General features: G+C 42.0%; 1 protein-coding gene across 1 annotated transcript; it reads left to right on the top strand.

Annotated features, from left to right (window-relative positions):
* Nucleotides 1–3,798: 3,798 nt before the first annotated feature.
* Nucleotides 3,799–11,865, top strand: ido1 (indoleamine 2,3-dioxygenase 1). Its single transcript, XM_072682622.1, has 10 exons — nucleotides 3,799–3,891; nucleotides 5,483–5,578; nucleotides 5,674–5,793; nucleotides 6,766–6,884; nucleotides 7,239–7,253; nucleotides 7,601–7,700; nucleotides 7,914–8,031; nucleotides 8,191–8,242; nucleotides 9,179–9,327; nucleotides 11,316–11,865. Exons 1-10 carry the CDS (start codon nucleotides 3,799–3,801, stop codon nucleotides 11,717–11,719), a joined length of 1,266 nt encoding a protein of 421 aa, XP_072538723.1. The 3' UTR covers nucleotides 11,720–11,865.
* The last annotated feature ends 15,000 nt before the right edge of the window (nucleotides 11,866–26,865 follow it).

Below are 26,865 nucleotides of genomic sequence, written 5' to 3'. Positions count from 1 at the left end.
CAGAGTGAACAGGTACAGTAGGCTGCGTGTTGTACGTGTCTGAACACACGGAGGGATAGCAGGACATTAACCTCTAAATAGGGTCACTATTGCTTCAGGCAAACCAGGGAACGGTTACAGATTAATCACACGAGACATCAGATAAGCCATTACATTAAAACCACTAGCCACTGACAGGAAAAGCTGAATTTAAACTGTGATGCTGGATGACCGGGTCAGAACGGGTCAGAACATCTCCAAAATGGCAGGTTGTTTTGGTGGGGCGTTATCGGTATGCAGTGGACAGTACCTACCAAAAGTAAGTGCTTAAAGGAAGGACAAGCAGTGAGCTGGTGGACGAGGCTTACTGATGCAAGCTATGTAGGCCCCATCCCACAGTTTACAGGACTTAAAGGATCTACTGCTAACGTCTTGGTGCCAGATAGCACAGGGTGTCTTCAGAGGTCTTCTGAAGTCCATGCCAAGACAGGTCAGAGCTGTTATGGCAGCTAAAAAAGGGGACTTACAGAAAAAATGGCCTGTCTGTAAATCTGTAGAATTGTCCATGTGAATAGGTAGAGTTATAGTGCTTTAGGCAGAATAGGAAGAGGTCATTTTTTATGACATCATAAAACCATAAAGCCAATTAAATAGTGATGATTTTGCAGCTTAATTTCCATATATGGACTGTAAAGAAAAAAGGACCGTTTGGTTTTCCACAATGTGGGCTTGGCCTTAACCCTGTGACGCAGAATAGCTTACTACACACTAAGGTGTATTATTCAGAAAGCTGAACTGGAGATGCTAGGCTAACATTGCTAACAAACACTGGACTTAGACTGTCACCAATATGATCTCATTAAATATGTGCCAAAATATTCATTTATTTGTTAGAAAAATGTGTTGAAAAGCTACATAAATAAGATCAAAATACAAAAAACGACTTAGACCTTATTGAAACATTTAAGCTACGACAAGACCTACATTATCATCTGCATGATATCCCATTCGGTGGGACTATCCCACTGTAACTGCTCACAGGTGCAAGGAGTGATACACACGCTGTTCTGATTACTCCGTATGGCTGTCCCACCTTTCAGCTTTCAGACCTTCAGAGAAGTTTATTTTTATGTTTATCGACTAAATAAGGTCCGACCATGTTTTTTGAGCAGGTTGCGAGACATTTGTGGTGACAGTCTAAGTCCAGTGTTTGTTAGCAATGTTTGCCTAGCATCTCCGGTTCTTAACTAAAAAAGCAAACTTCAGAATACATGTCCTGGCTGATAGACAGTGTCTGGGGTGAGTGATGAATGATGTTCATTTGTTTTTTAGACAAACTACTCCTTTAACCCCTGAAGGCAGAAAGACTTATTACACACAGGGACCTCAGTTCAAACTGGTGGGGCCATTCTTTGGGATTTTGGGGCTATTCTATGGTAATAACACGGGCTGGTGGGCCGTAGGCTGTTTAAGGGGTTCATGTCAGTCATGCCATGTAATATTATCTAAGATATCTACACAGAAAAGGAAGAGTGTGCATCAGATCACATCCTCTGAGATGGTCTTGATGACTCCCTCGCACTGTTTGTTATATTTCCAGACAATTTTTGCAAAACGATGAACACATGAACTGCTTCCTACTCTCTCCTATTGTGGTTGGGGTTTTCCTTTACACACATTTCTCAATGCTGCTCGAACCTCGTGACTGTATTGTTCATGACATCACCTGAACGTCCACACTCTTCAGCCCACACCATCACTTGACACACTCAAAAAAATAAAACCACTGTTACCTTTCATTGCTGTTCCTGGACAAATGCATGTAACTGAGCGAAATCGGGCTAATTGTGTTGTTTCCAGAGACGCAGTATAGGATGATTCAGTATAGGATGATTCAGTATAGGATGATTCAGTATAGGATGATGGCCTGTGCATGACAAAAAAACATGTATTAATGTGTTTTAATTCCTCTTCCAATATCAACAAGTTCCTTAATAATTCACTACTGTAAGTTAGGACTCCCCCTATCACATGATATCCCCAGACTGGTTGGGGTGGGTCAGTGCTTCCTTCTCCCTGATTTATGACCGTAAAAGAATGCAGCATTTCTGTGATTTTTCTGCAGATTTATGACTCAGAAGTGGCGCAACAATCTAAGTACCTGATTGTCACGAGACAGTGGATCATCAGTTCACGTCCCCCCAAAGCCACATGTCTATTGAGTCGTCACGCAGAGGGAAAAATGTACACAGCCCTCAAGCCTCCAAAGCCTGGGAGTCTCATAGTCTGATCATAGTATAATAGTGTGATTTAGAAGTGAGCAAACTGGGGGATAAGGGTGCTAGGTAAACGTCCAAAAAAGCGAGACAGATAAGGGTGGGTTTCTATCATTGTTTTCATTAACAGATCTCCAAAGCTCTCAAATCAAGTCAACAACATAAAAAGACATGAAAACCTAAGACCCCCAGTGAGCAAGCCAAAGACGACAGCTCCTTCAGAGCTGGAGGAAGAAACCTTGGGAGGAACCAATGGGGACCCATCCTGCTCTGGTCAGAACTACCACCACATAAGACTGTTCTACTGGTGTGCAACATATTCATAATATCATAATATCATAATCATAATATGGTGATGGCAATAGTAATGAGAGTAATGCTGATTAATGGTGGTAACTGTAATAGTGGCTGTCTAGTATTATTGATAGATATAATTGATAAATATCATCGTGGTTAACACCTGGTTTGGTAAATCAGTGCTTAAGTTTTCAAGTTTCAGGTTTATTTGTCATTTGCACAACATGTCAGGACATTTATGCATTGAAATGCTTGTGATGAGGCTCAGGTTGATGCTCTACAGGAGGACAAAACTATATACATACTTAACATATTCAAATAAAGCAATAAAAAAAATTAGTGAGTGGAGCTAAATATAGATATGTATGTTTATGTCTATTCCTGTTGTATAAAGTGACTTAGTGATGTTTTCCATGGCAGTGATATATAGAGTATTAATAATAAAGTGTCAGACTGCAGTGGTGTTGGTGAAAGGTTCACAGCTTGTTCAGGAACCTGATGGCTTGTGGGTAGAAACTGTTAATTAGCCGGTTTGTTCTGGCCTGGATGCTGCGGTACCTCCTGCCTGATGGCAGTAAGGTGAACAGGCCGTGTGCTGGGTGGCTACAGTCCAACTGGATTGTGGTAACTCAGGTGGGCTGGAGATGGAATTGAACACAACCACGCTTTGCTGGCTGGGGGCGTCCAGGAGAAACCTGGAACCAAGCTTTGCTCTTCAGACTAGCTCACAAGATCTCAACGACTTTCTTCAAAAGGAGAAATTCTTGCTCCTTTCTGCCGTATTTATGTTTACCTGCATCTGTTCTAATGGGATCTGAAATTTCTCCAGTAAAAACATGGTTTTAAATAATGCGCTTAGATGCCTCTGCACCTCTGCACAGTGCCCTTGAAATGGTTCACTCCAAGAAGTAGAATCCACTCATCAAGGCCAAGTGGCACTGCATCCTTTATTGTTTAGAGTTTGAAGGCATGAATAGGGAGAAGAATCCTTTATGTGAATAAAAAGTGCCAAACAGTGCCGATTTTGTTAATAATTGTACCCAAAGAGCTTTGAAAAAGGTCAGTGACTGGTAAAAGGTCTCCCTCCAAGGTCTGCTAAGAGGGAGGAGTGGTTGAGCAACACCATCAGCGACTGGTGAATACAGAAACTGAGAGGAAGAGAAAGAGGGTGAGTGAAAGGCAAAGAGCAAAGAGAGTAACGCTCGTCCAGACCAGACCACTTCTGATTTGGTGCTCTAGACTCAACATGGGAACGCAACTTGTGGACTCAAAGAGGCATCTAGCTCTAAAGAAATATCACATATCTGAGGAATATGGCTTTGTGCTGCCCAAACCTCTGGTAGGTACATGCTATTCATGCTTCTGCACTTCTAATGCCTGGTCTACATGCCTAAAGATGGTCTACACATTACATAATCTCATACACTGACACTGTTTCAGACACTTTGTGATATGCTGTTATAAGATCCATTGGATAGCTGAAAGCAAAAATCAGCAGTGTGTGTAGTTGTGTCCATTTAATTAGATAACAGTGTTAACACTTAACAATTTGACACATTTTAAGGCAAAACAGCATTCATTTAACACACTGGTTCCAAGCCCCAGTCCGAGAATACTGCTGCTGGACGGTGTGATCCAGTGTTTTACCTCTGTACGATGTAGCTGAGAAAGGGCTCAGTGCTCACCTGGTTATCATAAATGAGAAAATTACAGCAGGACCAGCTCAAAAGTAGGGTGGATAGAGTGGAAGTGGCTTCTATAAATAATATCAGTCAGCTATTGCAGTTAGATAGGGAAGTAGTATTAAAGAGAAACTTCAGCGGAAGTTTCTGAAACTGATCCACAAACCACCGGAATACAGTATATAGAATATACCTTTTGTTCATGAGGCCTCATAATTGTATTAACATTGGGCCTCATTCACCAATCTTAATGAAGACGATTCTGACATTCCCCAGAGTTTTTAAGAAAATTCTTTGGAAAATACTAAGTTTTATGTACCATAATTGACTCAGAGTGTAAAACTGCAGATAACTGTTTTGTGTCGGGTCCATGACTCTATACGTTGAACGTATTCAAGGGCTCATATCAATAATAGCCAAATTTACTCACTTCTTTAAAGTAGAGTTTCATGTATTGTGCAAATACTGTCCACATTCCCACCCCCATCCATACGCTCTTACCCAGACCCACTTACACTGGAATCATGTTATACAGGTAGACAAATGTACATGGTCAAGTTCGTCCCCAAGTATTCATTCATGCTTTTCAGGTTTAAGGCACAGTAACCAGCCTGTAAGTCAGCCTGTTTATTTATATAAGGCATAAACACTGAACAGAGGTGGACCTTCAAAAGTGGACCCTTTAATCAAATAGGACTTAAATGATAAAATGAATATATAAAGATATTACATATGTATAATATTGTCACCACTGGACAAAATAACACCTTTACGGGACAGAAAAACAACCTAGTTTTGCCAGACCCTCTTTGGTTGCATAGAATCGTCAATGGCGTTTCAACAATGGGGAGTTTGGGACCAAATTAACGGCTCTTTATTTGGAAAAAGGTGAAGGTAGATGGTAAAGGACTTAAGCCTTGCCCTCAGAGGCTTAAGATATAGACCACACATTTATCATTGCTTAGATATGAAGTGCCCAGGACCTCATGAACATGGCTTGTGACTAACGGCGCAGTAACATTGTTGACATTGTTTTGTCTGTGTGTTTTTGAATGTTTTTTTGGGGTTGTTTCTTTGGTGTTCTTCCATTAAGGACGTTTCTACTGTTCTAAGTTATGTTTAAGACTCTCCAGAAAGGTCTAATAAAGTGAACTTGCACTTGCATCCTGCCTCCGCACCCCGAACGTTACACCTGCAGTGTGGCCATAAGTTAGTTTAGTAACACTGCATTTTTCTGGCCTCTTCAAGACGGAGCTGCCACCATACTTCAAGCCGTGGATGGACATTGCTGGACGTGTCAGTGAGCTCATCTCTGAACATTCTCTTCGCTCTTTGGTTCATGAGGTAGAGCTCAGTACAGTACAGTCTAATTGTGTGTGTGTGTATATGTCTGACTAAAACCTGTAAACCTAAACTTAAAGCCAATCTTCCATTCCCAGCTGCCTCTGTTGGAGACTGACTCTCTGCAGAGCCATCATGAGCTACGACTGGCCCACCTGGCTCTGAGTGTAATAACCATGGGCTACGTGTGGCAGGAGGGGGAGAACAATCCAGTGAAGGTACTGCACCAGAATAAAAAAGCTAATTTTTCCTCTGAATTAAAGAAGTGTTTTACTATTACTGTGTCTTTTATCTTTGGGTCTGTACTAAGAATTAAATGTTAATTAAACTTTTTAATTGTTCTAATTTTGCCCCACTTTCTACCCAGTCTGAAATGGCGATTCCCAATCCCCATTCATGTGAACTCCCCCATCTAGCAATGCCCCCAACATTAGGTCAAACTCCTAATTTTCCAAACTCCTAACTGCTAATGCTGCAGCTTTGCTAGGTCGCCAGCACGCTCAGAGCCCCCACCCAGCTCCGATACAACAGCTAACAGGCACCTGTTCTGACCAACATCACACTAGGAGTAGGCCTGTTGTGCTCTCTTGGACTCCGGCTGCTGATGGCAAGCAGCACGGCAAATGAATCAAATGAAACCTTTAATCAGAATCATCCCAAAGTATTGGATCATTCCAGGGAATACAGTTCCACAGCCCAGGCCTGTCATTAGGCATGGCGCCAATAGGTTCATGTTTATCTGCTGTAGAGAGTCCTACTTTGCACAACCATCAGGAAAAATGCAGGTTGTAGCACAATACCGTAATTTATCATAATTTTGCATAAACGTTTGGGTAAATCTGCATTATCGTATTTACGGGGGCTCAGTTGGTTTCTCTTAATGGGCCCAATTTCTACAACTCATCTTAATCTCACATGGGTCCAAACTAGGCCTCATGTGCAGTGTCCAACCCAGATAGGGCTCATGCTTAACTCCTCCTGGTCCCATCACTGACCCTGGTGGGTATCCATAGGTGGGGCCAACGTGGAACCTGAGGACAAAACTTTCTGGTTCCCAGTTGGGCTACCCATACAAGCCCCACAGTGACATGTTAGCTGGGTACTTATTACTGTAAAAATATAAATGATTCATGACATTTATTTTTATGGCAGTGTATGTGTTTGTGTGCTTTTGTATATGTGTGTGTTAGGTTCTCCCTCATAACCTGGCAGTACCATACTGGGTGATCTCTCAGAAGCTGGGTTTGCCCCCCATTCTCACTCATGCTGATGGTGTTTTGGCCAACTGGAGGAAAAAAGACCCAGCTGGGTATGAAGCTAAAGCTTGGTTTAAGGTCTGATATATGTATGAAGTATATACCCACAGTAAACCTTCAGCTACAAGGCTTTGCATGTGGGCCCACAGGTCAGGTTCACACTGTTCTCAGCACAGTACACAGTGGCAGTGGTACCAGTGCATGGGCTAGTGTCACTGCTAGGCTGAAAGTGCTCCACCATCCAAAAAATTGAATTATGTTACACAGGTAGACTAATGTGTGTCTTGCCCAAGGCCTTGTGTGAAGTCTTGTGGAATGCTGATGAGATTTTGAAGAAGTTGTACAGCAAATATTTAACATATGTTTTTTGTTGTTGCTTTTCATGTATGGACCCCTGATGTTTCCAGTTCAATGGACATTGAGTAAGTTTTAAATACTAAATAAAAAAGTAAGAAAATCATTAGGGCTATAATTTAAGATGACCAGTAGATGGAGCCCTCTCATTAGCATTACACATCACCATAAGAGCTCATAATATCCTTTCCAGAATGCGTAAGAGTACATCGGGGTAATCATTTCTGGTACTTGGAGGTCAAAGTCCAGGACAGTTTGATGATTCTCCTGATTAAGCTTCTGATAACTAACTGAGGAACTAAATCTGGTGTGTTTATGCTGGGTGAAGAAGCTCCAGGACTGAAACAGATAAGTCCTGGAATACACAGGTCTAGTTAAAAGCCAGTAACAGTGTGTATGTGTTGTGTCCTGTAAGGAATCTGGAGCTGCTGTTTTGTCTGCCTGGTGGAAAGAATGCGAGAGGCTTTTTCCTGGTCACTCTGCTGGTGGAACTGGCTGCTGTTCCTGGATTGAAGGTCCAGTGCCTTAAAAACACTTGTAGAACAACATTAGCTAGAACATGAGAGAAACACAAGTTCAGGAGATGATGCCTCAGTGTCATCTCCTAACCCTGACCCTACCATTGGTCTTGGAAGATGACCTACATTTGGGTAGAAAGTAGAAAAAGTCATTGCTGTGAGCTTACTGAACTCTCTACATATGCTGATGAAGGTGGTTCCATATTGCAGGCCATTCCTGATGCAATCAATGGTGTTTATGATGGGGATGTGACTGTGGTGACCAGAGCTTTGGATGTGATCGCTCAAGCCATCGACAACATGAAGGAGGCTCTCAAAGGAATGCATGGTAATGCAGTGGTCATTATATGGCCCTGTATCACATAGTGTACTAGTTGACAAAGAGTCACACAGACATTGTGTTCATGTTTAGAAAAGCTTTATTAATTTAATTAATAAATATATTAATTCTGTTTTAGGCTTTAATTAAAAAAATTCTGTATTTCAGTTCATGTGGATCCATCCATATTCTATGGTATTATGAGGATCTTTCTGTCAGGGTAAGTATAATAGACCACAATTCAAATATTTGCATAATTGCATCACAACTGCTCTCTGACTGGCTATCTCAGCTGTGTTCTCTGGCTGAATCCTTAATTTGTCATTTGATTGGCTGGTTCAGTCCTGCACTTTGATTTTTATAGACATAGGTATCATCTGCTTATTTTCTATAAAGATAGGTATCATATCTATAAAAATCAGCAGGCTGGAATCCCGAAAAAACAAAGGCCGGCATCATGTCCAAGCCCAAGCAACCATTAATGTAGCATTAATAATTATCTGTTGAACCAGCAGCAGAGGCTGCTACTGCTGCTGCTTACTCTTGCTAAACTCTGGCATGAATGTCTCAAAATCTCTGTACGTCATATCCATGTTTTTGATTCTGAACACCCTTGTAGTAATTCAGTGTCATTAACGAGACGCCGGACTAGGCCTGTTACAATATAGATGTTCACATGTATCAAAGAAGGCATGAGCTTGTCCTCACCCTCCTAATGTTGGGAGGATTGTAAGTGATAGGGGGAGTCCTAGTGAGTGGGTGGGTTAATTGGCTCAGATTCACACCCCTACAATTTTACAGCTGCTCCTATCCAGAGCGGCCTTAGGAATCAGACATCATGAGTTGGTTGTGCCTATCAGTAGTTGAATGGACAGCTAATTCTTTTAACCAGCTTGACACTGTAGTATTTATTCGCATCTGTGAAAGTAGATGGAGTGGTATTCAAGTCGTTTCTGCACCTGAAGCCTGTAAATTACAGATGTTCATTATTTTAAAGTCAGGAAACCACTCTAAAAGCATTACCCTAGTCTAGAACCCACAATAAAGCCATATGTTATACATTGTTATGTAATGAAAGGCCTGAAAGGCCCTGTTTAAAAGCTTTCTTCTATCATGTGTGTTCTTCCTTCATACACAACTGTACTGTTTGTTTCAGGTGGAAGGACAATCCAACGATGGCAGAGGGGCTGGTGTATGAGGGGGTTCAGGCCAAGCCAATGGAGTATTCAGGCGGGAGTGCGGCTCAGAGTAGTCTGTTACACTGCCTTGACGAGCTGCTGGGAGTCAAACACGAGGAAAAGAGTGGTAAGAGTGTACTAAGGGTGTAAGATAACCTTGTTCCTGTGCATTTGTTGCAGTTAAACTTGTTTGCAAGAACTCCCCATGATCTCTTTATGCAGAGAGAGATCATATTTAAGTCATATTTTATATGCATTTCTGCTATAGGTAACTTAATTGGACCAATTATACCAGAAATGCAGAAAGGAGTGATTGCATTTGGATGTGTCGGGGGTCATAATATACAGGAAGTAGCTGAATCTGCTAGTGTACGGAAGCTTGCGGTCATACGGGTCTACCAGCAGTGGCACTCCCAGGAAAGAACTGCTTCAAAAAGTCAGGGCCTGTGTCTGAAAGAACTCTCCACAGGGGACTGCAGACCATCAACATATATAACAGAGTGGCACACAAAAGGCCTTTGCTCACTTCTGCTCAAGAATGACAAGAATTTGCTGTAGACTGGTGGGATTTCTGCCACTGCTGGTAGACCCGTATGACCGTAAGCTTCCATATGCCTGCGGATTCAGCTGCTTCCTTCACACTGTGGTCTTTGGCATGTCCAAATGCAATCACTCATCTTAGCCAATCATTAACTGCGTCTGCTATGTGACACATTTTTCACACATCCAACGAGACACTCACTGCACTGCACCACCTCTTATCAATCTATAAATCCCGTAAAACACCCTGCAGGTATTTATAGCCCAATCATCCTGGTGCAGTGGCATCTGTAGGAGCCTGAAGTTACTACCACCTTAAACATGCAAGGTATATATGGGCGCGAGGGTTAATCCAGACCGGCAGCCTGTAAAGAATATGTTAATTTCAGGGCTGTGTCAGTATGTACAACGTGTGTCATACAGATGCAGAACTGCCAAAGACTTCAATTCAATGAGACACCCACCGTAATTACATTTTCATAACACATTTGAATTAAAATCTCATTCTTTCATGCTGTGAAAAGTGGATTATGTGTTCACTAGTGAAACAGCCAAGAATCTGAAAAGACCTCTGTATGATCTGAATAAGGATCATCTTTGGCAACAGATTTCCGAAACAAGGTAAAGGTCAGTGAACTGTGTATGGAATTTTGAATTAAAATATGTTAAAAAGATCAGAATATAAACCAAAAACCTCACACAGCACACTGTGGTTCAACCGCTTCCACTCCTTAAATCCACCCAATGCTCACAGCATCACAGCAAATGCAGTACTCCTACCGGCGCAGTGAGATTTAGGGCCTAGACTAAATGAGTGATTGAGTGAATGAGTAAATGAGTGAGTACCAAACCAGGTCCATGAGGTGCTTCACGTCTGAAGCTCTGAATTTGTGTGATTTGCAGTGGTGGAATATAATGTGTTACAGCAATGTGTTTGCAAAAGAAGCCAAGGGGCAGAAAGATAAGGAAAGATATCAGGTGCTGATGGAACATGCAGTCCTCTCCATTCCAAACTGCTGGAACGACAAGGCCAATTCTTCTGTTCTCGCTCTGTACTGAAGACTTTTTGGGTTTGAGGTCAAAAGATGATGATGTGACAGTAAAGACGGCTTTTCCTGAAATTTACTGAATGTCTTAACCAACAGAGAACAGGGTGCCTTTTGATTTAACCAATCATTTAAGTGAGCAGTAGTGACTGTTCTTCTTAAACCAATGACTGTAGAAAGGATGGACAATGCAACATCTCTCAAAAGTGAAGCAACCGCAGGTCTAGCGCTCTACTGGCTCTGTTGCAGTATGGCGTGCAGCTCCACTCATCCCTTTATGTTTTAATGACAAACCAGCTAATTTTCCATCTGAATTTTCTCCTCTCCTGCAATCTCACGCCTCTCCAATTTCCAACAGTTAGTTTTCCCTATGCTAATATTGGCCCATCTTTTATTTTCCCCCAGAAATCAGTTTCAATTTGATCGAAAACAGGCAACTATTGCAATTCCATTTTAAAAAGGTTCAATGGGTTCCTTAATGGACTGGGTTATGGCATAAATATTCCATCCATGTTCTCTGTCCATCCAGGTGCTTTCCTGACCCGGATGCAAGGCTACATGCCTCCCTCTCACAAACGCTTCATCGAGGACATCTCCAGCTCACCCTCCCTGAGGGACTTTGTGCTAAAACGAGGGGATGAGTCTCTAACTAAAGCATTTCAGTGCTGTGTGGATCGACTGGTGGCGTTTCGGAACTACCACATTAACATAGTCTCACGCTTCATCTCCATCCCAGCAGCCCGTGCCAGACAGCTCCGAGCCAGTAGCTCAGCATCACAGGAGGAACACGACCCGGTGGGTAGGGCACCAACCGCACTGGAGGAGAGAGGGACGGGTGGGTCAGGAATCATGAGCTTCCTGAAGGTAGTACGGAACCAAACGAAGGACGTTTTAATAAAGCCAAGTACTACAGAGAACGGTTATGACCTCTGAGGTCACGCTCTGAGGGGTAACCAAGCATCACTGCTAAGCCTAAGAGACATTACTATAATATTACAGGGATAAGATGCAATATTCTCGAGCATGTGTGTCTGAGACAACAATATGCTTTAAAATCTTGGAAAATGAAAGAAAATGTTGTAGCAGCCTGGTCTTAAGAGGAGTTTGTACATGTGTGACTAAAATGCCATTTCAGGATTTGTACAATATGTACTAAATATAGTTGGACCTTCGTATATATGCATGAATTACTGGCGCAAGCCAGATATACAGAAACCAAGTGATCTGAACAGAGAATGATACAAATCAACCAGTCAAATTTTATTACCTAAACTTCAACCTAAACCTAAACCTATCCTACTACACCTCAACCTAAACTTAAGCTACTATACATCAACCTAAACCTAACCTACTACACCTAAACTTAACCTGCTGCATCTAAACCTAATCTTAAACTTTATCCTACCACACCTAAACCTTAACTTAACCTAATACAGCTAAATTTAACCTACTACACCTCAACCTAAACCTAAACTTAACCTACTACAACTAAACCTTAACTTAACCGAATATACCTAAACCTAACCTACTACACCTAAACCTAGGCGTAACCTTAATCTACTAAACCTAAACTTAACCTACTGCACCTAAACCTAGGCGTAACCTTAATACACCTTAATACACCTAAACTTAACCTACTACACCTCAACCTAAGCCTAAACTTAACCTACTACAAATAAACCTAGGCTTAACCTTAATCTACTAAACCTAAGCTTAACCTACTGCACCTAAACCTAGGCTTAACCTTAATACACCTTAATACACCTAAACTTAACCTACTACACCTCAACCTAAACCTATACCTAGCCTACTACACCTAAACCTAGGCTTAACCTTAATCTACTAAACCTAAACCTAACCTACTACACTCTACCCAAAACCTAAACTTAACCTATTACACCAAGTTTAACCTTTTACACCTAAACATGAACATAACCTAAACGTAGCCCAACCTACACCTCAACCTAACCTACTACATCTAGACCTAATTCTAACCTACACCTAAACCTAAACCTAAACATAACCTACTACACCTAAACCTAATTCTAATCTTAATCTAAACTTTACCTAACCTACACCTCAACCTAAACTTAACCTACTACAACCAAACCTAATTCTAACTTAAACCTAACCTAACTTACACCTCAACATAAACTTTAACTTAACCTAAACCTATCTGTAACCTATACATAGGCTAAACTTAACCTAAACATTGCCCTAACCCTAACCTTAACTATAACCTAAACTTAACCCTGCTGAAGCAGCCTAATAGGTTTATCCACATTTTATGTAGTCGACAACTGTCTGTCAAATCTAAAGTACAATTATAATCACAATTCAGTGTATTTCATACATAAATACAGCTTAGTCCACCTTTCCCTTATAATTAGACACAAATGAAGATGCAGCTGTGTTGGATATCCCCCCTCTATATCAAACCTGGTCACTTCATGTGTCTTGAGTATCAGGATTGTATCTGGATAAGGTAAATGCACCCAAGACAGATTTAAACCAGATGCAAATCCCACCACTCAAACCCCTTCAGGAGGTGGTCAGAGTCAGAAACCCCTCGCAGTACAACCCAAACACCAGTAATAATTGTCGTGCAAAGAGCACATTTGCATATTCTGTCCCACACAGCAATCAGATTTCAATCTTTTTCTGGACGTTCCTCCACCATTTCAATTTATTAATTCATTCATTAATTTTTAATATTCCACAATGTTTATTAATTTATTACTACGACTGAATGTGGGTTTTTCACTTTGACTTGACTTGACACTTCTCTTCCAGATCAATACAAGCTGAGCTTTTAAGTACCACAGGGGTCTCTTTACAGTACCACGTGTCTGCACTAGGGGGTGCTAAAGCTTGCTGTATGCCATCGTCCAGCTAGAAGGAACAGAAATCAACAGTGGTGATGCCCTTTAATCCCTTGTATACTCCAGGCTTATGAGGCTGGAGCCAGTTATTATAATTTATAATAATCTATCATTATAAATAGGGAAATTACAATTATAAAACTTTTAGCTGCTCTAATCCCTTCTGTATTAATATCTTATGACACCTGCGCTGACAGCAATGGTTCAAAGTGACCTAAAGGGGTAAAAGAGAGGTATTGAGGTGTAGGGACATCATCAGCACTGAAGGCACCGACCCCATTCCAAATCTGTGGTCATTACACCAATACTATGCTTGGCAGGACCCGATCCTGGCTCAGCAGACAGCGTGGTGATGTATTACAGGCAGGGATGTCCGGCGCTGAGTCCTGAGTGCCGTCATTACACGTCAGCTGTGGAGTTCCACTCAAGGCCCTCACGGCCAATTTGGCAGAGCGTTTATAATTCACTTGCCGTTTGACAGGCTGGGCTGCAAACTGTGATATAATATTGATAAATGGCAGGTCGAGGGTGTTGGCCTCCATCGGTGAGTGAGTTACAGTTTCCTAGGCTGCGCTGCCTTGGAAGATGGATTAAAAGCAACACAAAGGAGGAGCCGGTTACGCCCTTTCGGACAACACTCATCAATTCCGCAGCCATCTCTGGACGAGGAATAAAGCGCAATCGGTGTTTAGAAACGTGACATGATCGTGCTGTGTCATGCTGAAGTAGGCCCCTGCAAGCAGCAAAGTGATTCAGTAAGGTTTGCAGGAGAAAGCCTCCGAGAGCATCTGAGATAGGACCTCTGGGTTGGATGCTCATGACGAATATTACCCTAGACTCTTAAAAGTCCAATTTCACCATTAGATAACACCATTACAAATATAACACTACATGCGCAAAAGTTTGCGGACACCCCTGCTGATACAGATGTACAAATGCACACACACACACAGCTTGTCTAGTACCTGTAGAGAAGTATTGCCAATGGGACAATAGAACATATGGAGCAGATGAACATGAACCTATTGGCGTCATGCTGCCTAATGCCAGGCGTGGACCAGGGGGGTATAAAGCCCCCCACCATTGAGCTGTGGAGCAGTGGAAGAACTGTGTTCTCTGAAATGATGGCGAAGGCACTCCATCCAAAACTTTTGGGACGAGCTGGGGAGTTGGGGATGAGGTGGGATGGTGATCATCCAACATCCTGACCTCACTAACGCTCTTGACACTAAATGCAAACAAACTCTCACAGCAATGCTCCTTCAAGCCATCTTCCCTGGACAGTAGAGACAGTTACTCCAACAAAAGCAGGATAAACTCTTGTATTACTCTTGATTTCAAAAGAACAATGGATGAGCAGGTGTCCCAATACTTTTGTCCTCATAGTGTAGGTAAAATGTCCTTTACCAATTTTGTTTGATGGCAAATGGCAACCCAATCATGGAATCACCCAAAAAGTAGGCTTCTGTACAGTGAGGCTCTAGCAGTGATGCCTTACGTGAAGTTATGACACAAAGTCCTTCCACTCAGCCCTCATTCGCACCCTCCTCCTCGTTTCCTTCCTTCTTCACCTTCCTCCTCACCTCTCACACAGTCCTCAGAGTTCGTCCCCTGTTCCAGTCTTCTAAGGCGTGGGACATCCTAGCAAAGCAACCTTTTAATAAATGAGACCTCACTTCCTGCAGGTTTCTCCTCCAAACAAAATCTAACACACCCTCATTCAGCCAATCAAGGACTTCTGAATGCAGTAATTATGCTAGCTGGATCAGGAGGGGTGGTCTAAGGTTGGATCCAAAGCTTGAGGAAAGGCAGCCCTTCGGGAGAACAAATGGAAACCACTGGATAGGATCTTCTTGGACTGGACAGCCTCCTATAGATTATCCTCTAATGTTCAAGTTGTTAAGAAACTAATCTGGTGATATCTGGTGTTTTGGAAGTTCTGTTGACTCTCAACAATGTTAGGAGTTGGGTTAGAATTAAGACCAGGACAAGGCCTTGGGCCAGGGTGAAGGGTTAGGTTTAGGCTTTGGTTTGAGGTTGAGGTTAAAATTTGGGTTGATTAACAGATATTAAATGATAGTTCAATGCAAGTTATAGGTAAGTATCTACAGAACATCTGATGCAGCTCATCCAAATACAGAGTCACCAAGCTTTTCCATTACCAATTTTATAGGTGTTACAAGACTGTAGGTCAGGTACCATTTCTGTTGGTCCATTCTTAATGGAATGTATCATCACTGTAATCTGCCCTTGTATCTCCATCTGTGTGTTTTTTCACTTTTTGACATAATGTGGATCTGGCAGTTGTTCTTTATGGCAAGCTGTTTCAGCCTAAAATCACATCAGTGATACAAGTCCTATCAATTCAGGATCTGTGTGATGCAGTTACTAGTAGAAACTCCCATTGCAGAGATCAACCATGTATAATAACTATTAATGTCAAATCTACAGATTTTCACAGTCATTCCGACTGGTCATATTGGCAACATGACATATCCCTATTGCAATTTTGACTAGTCATATGTTACCACTGACTTGAATTTCATTCTCTGTAATCTATAATTGCATTTTGACTAGTAAAAAGAACATCTAGAAATTCTAGATATCTAAATAATACAGAGATGATAGAGTTCTGGCTAGTAAAAATAACACCATTGACATCTATGTTCTTTTACAAGTCAAGAATTGAATTTGAAATATCTGAAATTACATTTTTACTAGTAAAATTTTCTAGAAACTTTTAGTTACAGATCTAGAAGTAGTACAGATGAAGATGAAGATGCAGGGAGAGTTATTGTTAGTATCCCGAGTCGACCAGAGGAGGATGGGTTCCCCTTTTGAGTCTTGGTTTCTCTCAAGGTTTCTTCCTCTCGACCCAAGAAAGTTTTTCCTTGCCACTAGCTTGCTCTAAATTCTCTGTAAAGCTGCTTTGTGACAATGCTCGTTGTAAAAAGCGTTATATAAATACATTTTGATTAACTGATTGACAGATTGATTGATTGAAAGAGTAAAATTCCTTGTAATTCAGTAGTAACATATGATTAGTCAAAATTACATGACCACCGGTGGGTGTTATTACAAACTTCCGAAGAATTACCAAAGAATAGCCCCACCAGTAGGAATTGAGTTAGTTGCTTGTATAACTATATAAATTTAGGCTAAAAACAACTGGCCACAGTTTTTTTTACATTGTGTCCCAATTCCATGATAGATGGACCAATAGAAAGGCTCCAAAATGTCTTGGAATAAAATATTTTTTCAGTTAATTTAATATGTTTTTTTTTCCTTCTCCTGTTAAGATGACACTTTGGAGATAGGAGGCTTTAGCAAGACAGCGACATCATGTTTTTAATGGCCTATAAAAAAAAAAAACAACCAAGTTCTGAGTTGTGACACTTTTAGACATGACCGCGACAGCATGTTAATGTAACCGCTGGAAATAATATGAGGACCATGTGGCTAATTTAGCTGTTGAACTGTGAACGTGTATAACCCCTAGCATCACTATGTGCCTTCTTTACCAAAGGAAATATACTGCATGCTTATGGCCATAGACTGCAGTGAAATAATGCAACATCCTGCTTCAGATATAAGGACTGTGTGGAGGAAAAGGAAAAGGGAATTGCCCTGAGGGAGCTGTTTCACCACAACGCTTATCTGGGATCAGAATAGCCCAGTGCTGAACCCACACACACTCTTATCCATAGCACGCACTACTGGCCCCGGGCCCTTAGACACGACAGAACGTACATATATGACAGAAAGACATGGAGAAAGATTATGGGATGCTCAATAATTATCAAAAATAAAACTATATGCCTCGTATGCCAACCCTCATATCACCCAACTATTGTCATGTTAGCTTCTGAGGCACCTTGGCGAGTGCCGTTTTCCTCAATCCAGGCCATATGGAAAGCACAGAGATAGGGACCTCAGGGTCGTACTCACCATAGTGGAGTCACCTACACAAACTCACAATCGTGTACAACTATCTTTGTAGAGTATTTCCATTGACACACATAATGCGGCAGTTGATGATGCTAACAATGCTAATGTTAATGCTAACCTTAACCTTAGAAAAGGGATTTTTTTAGACATAATAAAAAAATGGAAATGCAGTCCCTACAAAGGGCTAAATACAGGCACAAACACACACAGGCCAACACTCTGCATACACTCTCTTGGGGGTTTGGGGCAATAACAGCTATCAGATAAGATGGAGCACGTGTGCTGATGTGCTATGGAAATTCCTTTCCACAAATCTTCCTACCAACACACACACACAATCTGCATATTGATAGGAGATGCAAAGGCACGGAGTCTAGAACACGGATTATCCCATTCGGAGAGTACTTGCTCGCAATCAGGAATTCTTGCCCACAGCTAACCATGACGTCAAGAAATGTGAAACCCAGTTCTGGGATTAAAAACATGGGATGAATCAATAAAAAAATCCTTTTCTGTCTGTCCAACAGCAGTCGCTCCACCTGAGTCATTATTCTCTACATAAGTGGGGTTTCAGTCAGCCAGGCTTGAGCATGTTCTGTGGTGAGCAGAATGTTGTCCTGCTAGCCAATGCTAACCAGCTTCATTCTCCTGATTCAGAGCAGTTTGACATTTATAATTGTCAGATATATATATATATATACATATATATATATATATATATATATATATATATATATATATATATATATACACACTTATTGATAGAATTTAATAGAACTGATTGAATTTATTTGAGAAAAACCTCAGCTAGTTTGAATAGGCTAAAAATTCAAAGACACCTCTAAGTTAAGGCACTACTAAACACGAGTCAATATGGAGACTATTATACTCTACTCTTCGCCCAAGTACTCTTGGAAGAGGAGGGTCTTCAGTCTGGGTTTGAACGACTCGGCCGTTCGGACACCCAGGGAAGGTTCGTTCCACCACCTCAGTGCTATCACAGAAAACAACCTGGACGCTCGTCTTCCATGGGTCTTAAGGGATGGCTGGTCGAGCCGAGCCATACTTGAAGCTTGAAGGGCTCTTGGTGCGGATCGGCTTTTGACCATTGCCATCAAGGACGGAGGGGCTGGCTGGTCCATTCTTGGCTTTGTAGGCCAGAGTCAGGGTTCTGAATCTGATTAGGGCAGCGGCTACAGGAAGCCAGTGAAGACAGAACGCAGCCAAGGAGCTGAACATGGCTGAGTTCAGAAAGGTTGAAGGTGACCCGTGCCGCTGCATTGTGGATAAGAAGCAGGGCAAAGGGAGACCAGCCAGAAGGGACCTGCAGTAGTCAAGTCTTGGGTGGCCTTTCTAGAAAGGAAGGGTTGAATTTTACGAATGTTGAACAGACTCACCGCGATCCTGACCAGGATAAAGTGGACAAGAAGGGGAATGAGGTGTGTTTATCTGGTCTTTATTTAATTTTACAACTATAAAATCACATTTTTGGCACATTACATTACATTACAGTAAGAATTTGGATTCGGTTACAGATTTACATTACATTTCTGTTCATTTTTAACATATAATCTGTACAAACAAACAAATACTCTATTTCCACCAACTCTCTCTTGGGAGACATTCAAAAGATTATTGTAGTATTATATATATATATTTATATATATTATATATATTATATTCATTATATTTATACTTTTGCATCATATTACACTTTGTATTTAATATATATGTAATATTACACTTCATATTTGTGTCAACGTAGCTTATGTTTAAGTACTAAATGTACTGTGTGGTATTATTCAATCAAATGGCACTAATTGGTAATATGACAAGTGATTCTAAACCGCTGAACGGCAGTGCAGCTACACACACGAACACACACCTGCAAATACACTTGAGATGAATAAGAGTTTTATGGGGCTGGGGGAGGGGTGGAGAAAGCCAAGAGAGCGAGAGAGCGAGAGAGAGAGGTGGGGGGGAAGTGACAGCGAGGTGGTTCTGAGGACAAATGCTACGCTCACATGTTTCATTTATCTAATTACCAACTTCCTCCCGGGCCAAAGCAAATAAAGGCCTTTCCTTATTACCTCAGCCCGGCCACACTGCCTTAACAACCCGTCCCAAACAGCAGCATCGCTAAGGATGTGCTCATTGTGTGGCAGAAGGCCTGCAAGTGCGCAAGAGAACGCAAGACTGGGACACGAGTCAAGAGCCAACATATGTGAACATGCACGTAGACATGTGTCCAAACACGTACAGTACGGTACGTTCACACACACTGGGGGCCGGACAACATAGTAACCCTGCCTGCCCTTTGGGAGAGCCGTCGATAAACCATGACCAGTGTACAATGCTGCAGCTCCAGCTGCAAAAGGCAGATTACATGTTTCGTATGTACTCTCAAGTGGCACCACGTCATATCCCGTTTCCTCGTCCTTTCCAGTAACAGCATGACATCTAGGCTTCTAGTACCTTCACATGAAAAAATGTGACTCACAGACCACAAAGTAAACTTGTGGTGAAATGCAGTGGACGTCACAAACGATGTTTGGCATGACTAGAAGCGGCCTTGCGTGGCATTTTTACCTTCAAAATCAGCAGCTTCACGATCACTGTGATGCTTCACTGACTTGTAATAAGCAGAACAGGGCCCCTGACGTTGCTACTCCAGGCTCGGCACTCTGGCGAATTGGTTGCTTCATTAGAAAGGACTCATATCCCCCAGCACTGAAGGCATCTTCCTGGGAAACCTTTGAAAAAGCATCCTCTCTCATCGCATGCTGGCGAATATGCAACAACCACATCTGGTAAATTAGTGCATACAAAGACAGTGATGGACAAAAGCGTGGGCAAGAATGCATACAGAGGTCTACAGATGATTCTGACATTCACCAGTGTTTTTTTTATATTTGGGATTTGGACAATATTTGGGACAATGAGATCCATCAATATAAGAACATTCCAAACAATTCTGTGGTTTAAAAACACATCAACACATTGTTCTTTATTTCTCAGCTTGTCCAAGAATGCGTGTAAGTGTGTCCTGCTTGAGGGGGCACGGCCCAGAAGAAAGAAATGGCAATTCTCTGTAATAGGAGTTATGAAAGTGATGCATAAGGTTCTGGATTTCTTTGGCTGTAAGACTATGAGCAGATAACCATGAACCTATTGGCACCATGCTGCCTAATACCAGAAGTGGGCTAGAGAGGTAAAAAGCCCCCCAGCGTTGATCTGTGGAGCAGTGGAACTGTGTTCTCTGGAATGATGGATGGTGCTCCAAGTTTTTGAGTTGGGGATGCAGTGCTCCTCCAAAATCTAGTAGAAAGCCTTCTACCCTGGACAGTAGAGACAGTTTCTCCAACAAAAGCAACATCAGCTCTTTTTAATACCCTTGGTTTTGGACGACACCATGAATCATCAGGTCTCCCAATACTTTTGTCCATATAGTGTATACTCTAATAATGTTGGATCCCATTGTCCTTGCGAATTGAACAACTCCCAAATTAAGAAATCATCAGGCAACGTCCAAATCAATTGGTGGATACTGCAGGTAGACGACCGCACGTGTTCTTGCCCACTCTTTCGTCCATTACAGTCATTCCACTCACTGATTTGCCAGATGTGGCTGTTGCGTATTTTTCGCCGGCCTGTGTAGAGAGAGGATGCTGGCTGAAAGGTTTCCCAGGGAGATGCCCTCAATGCTGAGGGATATGAGTCCTCTCTGATGAAGAGTGGAAGAATAGCAGCGATAGAGCAGCTCTTCCTTTCTTTACACAGCAGGAGACACGACAGCGTCAGGAGCTATTGTTGATAAAGGTTAACGGGCCTTGAGACGTTGGGCAGCAGAACACAGAGGCGCACACACTCACACTGACATCAGGAATGAGTCAGTGTAGGGCTGGGTGAGAACCAGTGGATGGACACACACACACACACACACACACGCTTACAGATGCAGGATTGTAGAGCTATGAAAGGACAAATAAGCAAGTCAGTGATGAGATCTTGCGACCGATACGCTCATCCTGTCTTATTACTTCCATTCTTCTTTTCCTTTTCCTGTAAAAGGCAGCACATAATGTCAAATGGCTCAGCAGCACCCACACTGCCCCATATCTACATCTTCCCATCTGGGTGTTTACACACACACATATGCAAAGAGAGAGAGAGAGAGAGAGGGGGTGCGAGACTAATGAATAATGAAGGAAGCATATCTCAGGTAAAGGGCAGATTACACAGCAGGTAATCGAAGATAAAAAACCCAATCGGCCATCTATCTGTGTGGGCTTGCCGATTTGCAAACACTCATTTCCACCTGATACGGAGCAGGAAGCCACAGTTGGCCTCGGCCTCATTCACATCCAGTAAAAGTCCCTCTTCAGGGTGTAGTGGCGTAGTTTGACTGACAAGTGTTTAGAAGGGTTTCCTGTCGAAAGCAGCCCTCGCTAGCATCTTTTACGATGTATTGTAGAATAAACTATTCAGGCCTTATCAGTGATCTAATGCGACCATTATTCCAGCATTGCAAAAGGTTTACACAGGAGCGGAACGAAGGTCTTTAAAAAAGCCATCTGCGTAAATGGGACGTCCATGGTGACAAATAAAAGCAAACATGAGCGGATAAACTCGTAAAGGCACAATGAGGCATTAAAGTGTTGCAACAGATACATTCAGAGTGATTTCACCTTTGACACAATTAAGGATCAGGAGAGGGAAACGGAGCATGTCCCCGTTTAATGGCATCGATGGGAACATAGCGTTTAAAATAGACGTGGGGACGAAGACAAAAGTGTCTCTGCTCAATAACAATTTTAGCCTGGTCTCAAAAGGAGACGGAAAAAAAAAGCAACCAGTGAAATGTTATTATCTGAACCTACACAAAATGTAAAACTAGACTTAACCTACTACACCTCACCTAAACCTGCTACATCTATACCCTAAGCTTAATGTACTACACCTCAACCTAAACATAAGCTTAACCTACTATATCTAAACCTAATCTTAACCTAGTCCCCTTAACCTAAACCTAAGCTTAACCTTAATACGTGCACCTTTACCTTTACCTTTTAACTATTACACCTCAACCTAAACTTAACCTACCACAGCTAAACCTAAGCCTAACATACTACACCTCAACCTAAACTTACCCTACCACACCTCAACCTAAGCATAACTTAGTGCACCTCAACCTAATCTACTACACCTTAACCTAAGCTACTACACCTCAACCTATACCTAGACTTAACCTACTACACCTAAACCTAAGCCTAACGTACTACAACATAACCTAACCCTAAACTTAACCTACTATATCTAAACCTGAGCTTAGCCTAGTACCCCTCAACCTAAACCTAAGCGTAAACTACTACACCTCAACCTAAGCTTAATCTACTACACCTCAACCTAAGCTTAACACACTACACCTAAACCTAACCCTAAACTTAACATATCACAGCTAAACCTAAGCCTAACATACTGCACCTCAACCTAAGCTTAACCTACTACACTTTAACTTAAACCTAAACTGAACCTACCACAGCTAAACCTAAGCATAACCTACGCCACTTCAACCTAAGCTTAACCTACTGCACCTCAACCTAAACCTAAACTTAATCTACCACATCTAAACCTAAGCATAACCGACTACACCTCAACCTAACCTAAAAGGGTTCTCTAAAAGACATTTTTTTGTACTTAGCCTAGCTGGATTAGCACAGATAAAATCACTGGCTGCCCATTAGCAAAAACGAACCCAATACTCTCCAAACAAATCCCCTCAGCACTGGTTTAATCAAATTTTGGGACAGATGTCAACCTGCCCTTTCAGACAGATTTTCTCGAACAGTCCCAAAACGTCTACGGGTACATTCTGTGCTTCTCTCCGTCTCACTGGCTAAAGCTCATTAGCCCACGCTGATGTAAGCTGGAGCTCCTCGGCTGTTTAGAGTAGCGCTCCAGAGTTACGGAAGGTACGAAATTCCTGCCGGGTTCCTCTAATCCCGTACTTCCCTGGGAAAACATTCCAACTGCTCCCATGAGAACGCAGCCCTTGCTCTGAGCATCAGCGTTAAGCGCTGTGTCAAATTAGCATCATGTTAAATGAAACAAATAACATTACAGGGGCGTGTTGTACGGAGTGGTTTCACGTTACTGATCCGTAAAGAGTGAAACAGGATTGGCAGTTCAGTCAGGAAAGTCTGTTGTCTATGACTACTGTAACTAGCAGTTCAGCGACACACAAGTATGCTAACTGGACTGTACTTCCACTGCGTCGTTCCTGTCATGATTAAAACTGCAACCTCACAGCAAAAAGCCAAACACTTCACAACGACCAACAGGAACAAGTTGGTCTATACACACCGGCCAGCAACAACATTAGCACCACCTCCATAGTACTGAGTAGGTCCCTCTTGTGCCGCCACAACAGAGCTGACCACTCAAAGAATGGGCTCCACAAGACTTCTGGAGGCGTCCTGTGAAACTGGGCACAATTTTGGTAGGTACTGACCCCTGCATACCGGGAACACCCCACAAGACCTGCCTGATGTTTTGGAGACGCTCTGACTTATCTAGCCCTCATGTTCTAGAACTGACTGACCTTATATATACCACCAATTGACATATGCTGCTGTAGATGAAGTGTGTGTGTGTTATGTACTGTATTTATACGCTGATTGAAACATCAGGTTAACTTGAAATGATAAGATAACTAATTACATATTGTTTTGTTTTGGGTTTTTTTTGGGGGGGGGGGGGGTTGGGGGGTTAAACTCAACGTAGGTGACTCAAAAGCTCTCCTAAGTCCCATTTCTGACTACATTCAGTTGAGTTAACAGTGTATTATGACTGCAGCACTGTGAAACCACTGTCATTCCATTAAAGACCTTTAAAAAAGGCTTATATCTTTGCATCATGGTAACTAATGTATCCGAATTCCTCTCTACCTTCTTCTGAAAGCTGTCCACTACAGACCTTGGGGCAAGACTTGGGAAATGCTGGCCTTTGGTTAGCTTCCTGGGAAATGTCTACTGTTAGACATTATACAGTACTGTGCAAAAATGTCAGACACCTGTGAGAATTAGTATTTTAGAAGCTCCTCATCTGAGCAATAGGTGTTTCTTAATGCAATAAGACACTAATATTACAATAAACACTTATAACATCCCTAAAAAAAGTGGTGGTTTTCCATCACTGTGTTCATTAAAACACCTCCAAATGTATGGTTATTGTCCATCAGTGCTAAAAAAGGATAATTCAGATGAGCTGCTGATGGAATTGAACACTTGCATCCATGATGCCAGCGCCTGATGGAGGCGCCCAGGAGAAACCTGGAACCAAGCTTTGTTCTTCAGACTAACTCACAAGATCTCAACCACTTTCTTCTAAATGAGAAATTCTTGCTTCTTTTTTTACTGTATTTATGTTCCTGATGATAAAGGCTTTTAAAATGTTGAGCTCAGGTGCCTAAAACCTCTTCACAAGACTGTATATTAACATATTCAGGTTCAACATTCAGCAAAAGTTTAGATGCTGTATTTGAAGCAGTTCGCGCTACTGCAGTGGTGTTCGCTATGCTCCCAAACGTCTGTAACTTTTTTATGATCTGGCAGTAATCCAAGCAAGCATTATGTGCAATTTCCATAAAAATAAAGCCCAATCATTAAATAAATCTGTATATGGGTAGTAAATGATTTATGAGACAATGACATTGTTTTATTCAATCGGACCATTTTTGCTCTGAATCATCAGTGAAAATCCAACCCACTGCTAAAAAAATGCCTTCAATTAGGAGCGACGGATGAAGGAGTCACTTTCATACAATGCGCCTCACAGCAATGAGAGTATGGAAGACTTTCTTTAGCACAGCAGTGGCTTCAGCCCAGCGCTGATTTATGATGAGTCATGTCTTTTAAGCTGTTGTTCAAATACACATTTGCTGGCTGGAGCCGAGGAAGGATGCCTGCCTGACGAGAGAATTTCCCACAGAGCTGTAGACGTTTCGACACCGCTCATAATTATCAGTTCATTGGAAATGGAGCTTTGTTTAAGTTACAGCCAGGCCCATACTTACACTATATGGAAAAAGGAGTATTGAGTAAATGCTCATTCATTAATCCGTTCGTTGTTTCTTCTGAAATGAAGAATATTAAAAAGAAGTGTTCCTGTTTTTGTTGGAGTCTCTACTGTCCAGGGACAAGAGCATTAGTGAGGTCGGGATGTTGTAGGATCACCACCCTACTTTATCCCAGACCTCTTAACTCATCCCAAAAGTATTAGATGGGGCACCTTCACCATCATTCCAGAGAACACAGTTCCACAGTTCTAGCCCACACCTGGGGCCTTTAGACAGCATGGTGTTTTTTTAGGTTCATGTTTATCTGCTCCAGGGAATCCTATGTTATTTGCAACACGTCTCTATAGGGACTAGACAAGCTGTGTGAGTGTGTGTGTGCACTTGCACATCTGTGTCAGCAATGAGTGCAACTTAAAGTAGTTAAATTCATTCATTAGAAGGGGTGTCCACATACATTTGACACATTTCTAATTCAAGGGGGCAATTCAACCAAAATGTCATGACCCAACTAACATTACCATGTGGGCCCTGTATGAGTAGACCAACAGGGAACCAGAAAGTTTTGTTCTTGGGTTCCACATTGGCCCCACATATGAATGCACACCAGGGTCAGTGATGTGACCTAGGAGGGGTTAAACATGAGCCCCATCTGGGTTGTACACTGAATACGGGGCCTAGATGGGACCTATGTGAGATTAAAGTGGGCTGTAACGATAGGGTCCATTTGGGGAAGTCCAATTGGGTCCCAGTAAAAACGGATGCCCATGACCACCTGGATCCCACCTGAAACCCACCTAGCCCACGTTCCACCCATGTAAGCCCCATATGAGCTTGTTGGCTGGGTATGGAGAAGGAAAGAACAGGCTCATGATCTGAAGCATGGCCTATCATCTGTCAAACATGATGGAGGCACTGTTATGGCATAGGCATGTATGGCTGCCAGTAGATCTGAGTCATTAGTGTTTAATTATGGCATGATTGCTGATAGAAGCAGCAGGGTGTATTGTGGAGTGTTTAATTAGTAGTATATTACTGGCTTGGTTCTTCTGTGGATCTTCAATGGACAGTGCAAATTCCATAAATTTGACCATTGCTATTTTACTTTATATTGAAAATAATGCAATATAGCATGCATCCGTTTCTACACAATGCCCTCTGAGGCCCAAGCCTCG

The sequence above is a fragment of the Salminus brasiliensis genome, chromosome 6, assembly GCF_030463535.1.
Source record: "Salminus brasiliensis chromosome 6, fSalBra1.hap2, whole genome shotgun sequence".
Classification (NCBI taxonomy): Eukaryota; Metazoa; Chordata; class Actinopteri; order Characiformes; family Bryconidae; genus Salminus; species Salminus brasiliensis.
This window is presented reverse-complemented; position numbering and strand designations above follow the sequence as displayed.

Coding starts and splice junctions, on each gene's coding strand:
- ido1 (XM_072682622.1), top strand. CDS start 3,799: ATGGGAACGCAACTTGTGGACTCAAAGAGGCATCTAGCTCTAAAGAAA. Junction 3,892..5,482: donor TTGTGCTGCCCAAACCTCTG/GTAGGTACATGC, acceptor GGCCTCTTCAAG/ACGGAGCTGCCACCATACTT. Junction 5,794..6,765: donor GGGAGAACAATCCAGTGAAG/GTACTGCACCAG, acceptor TGTGTGTGTTAG/GTTCTCCCTCATAACCTGGC.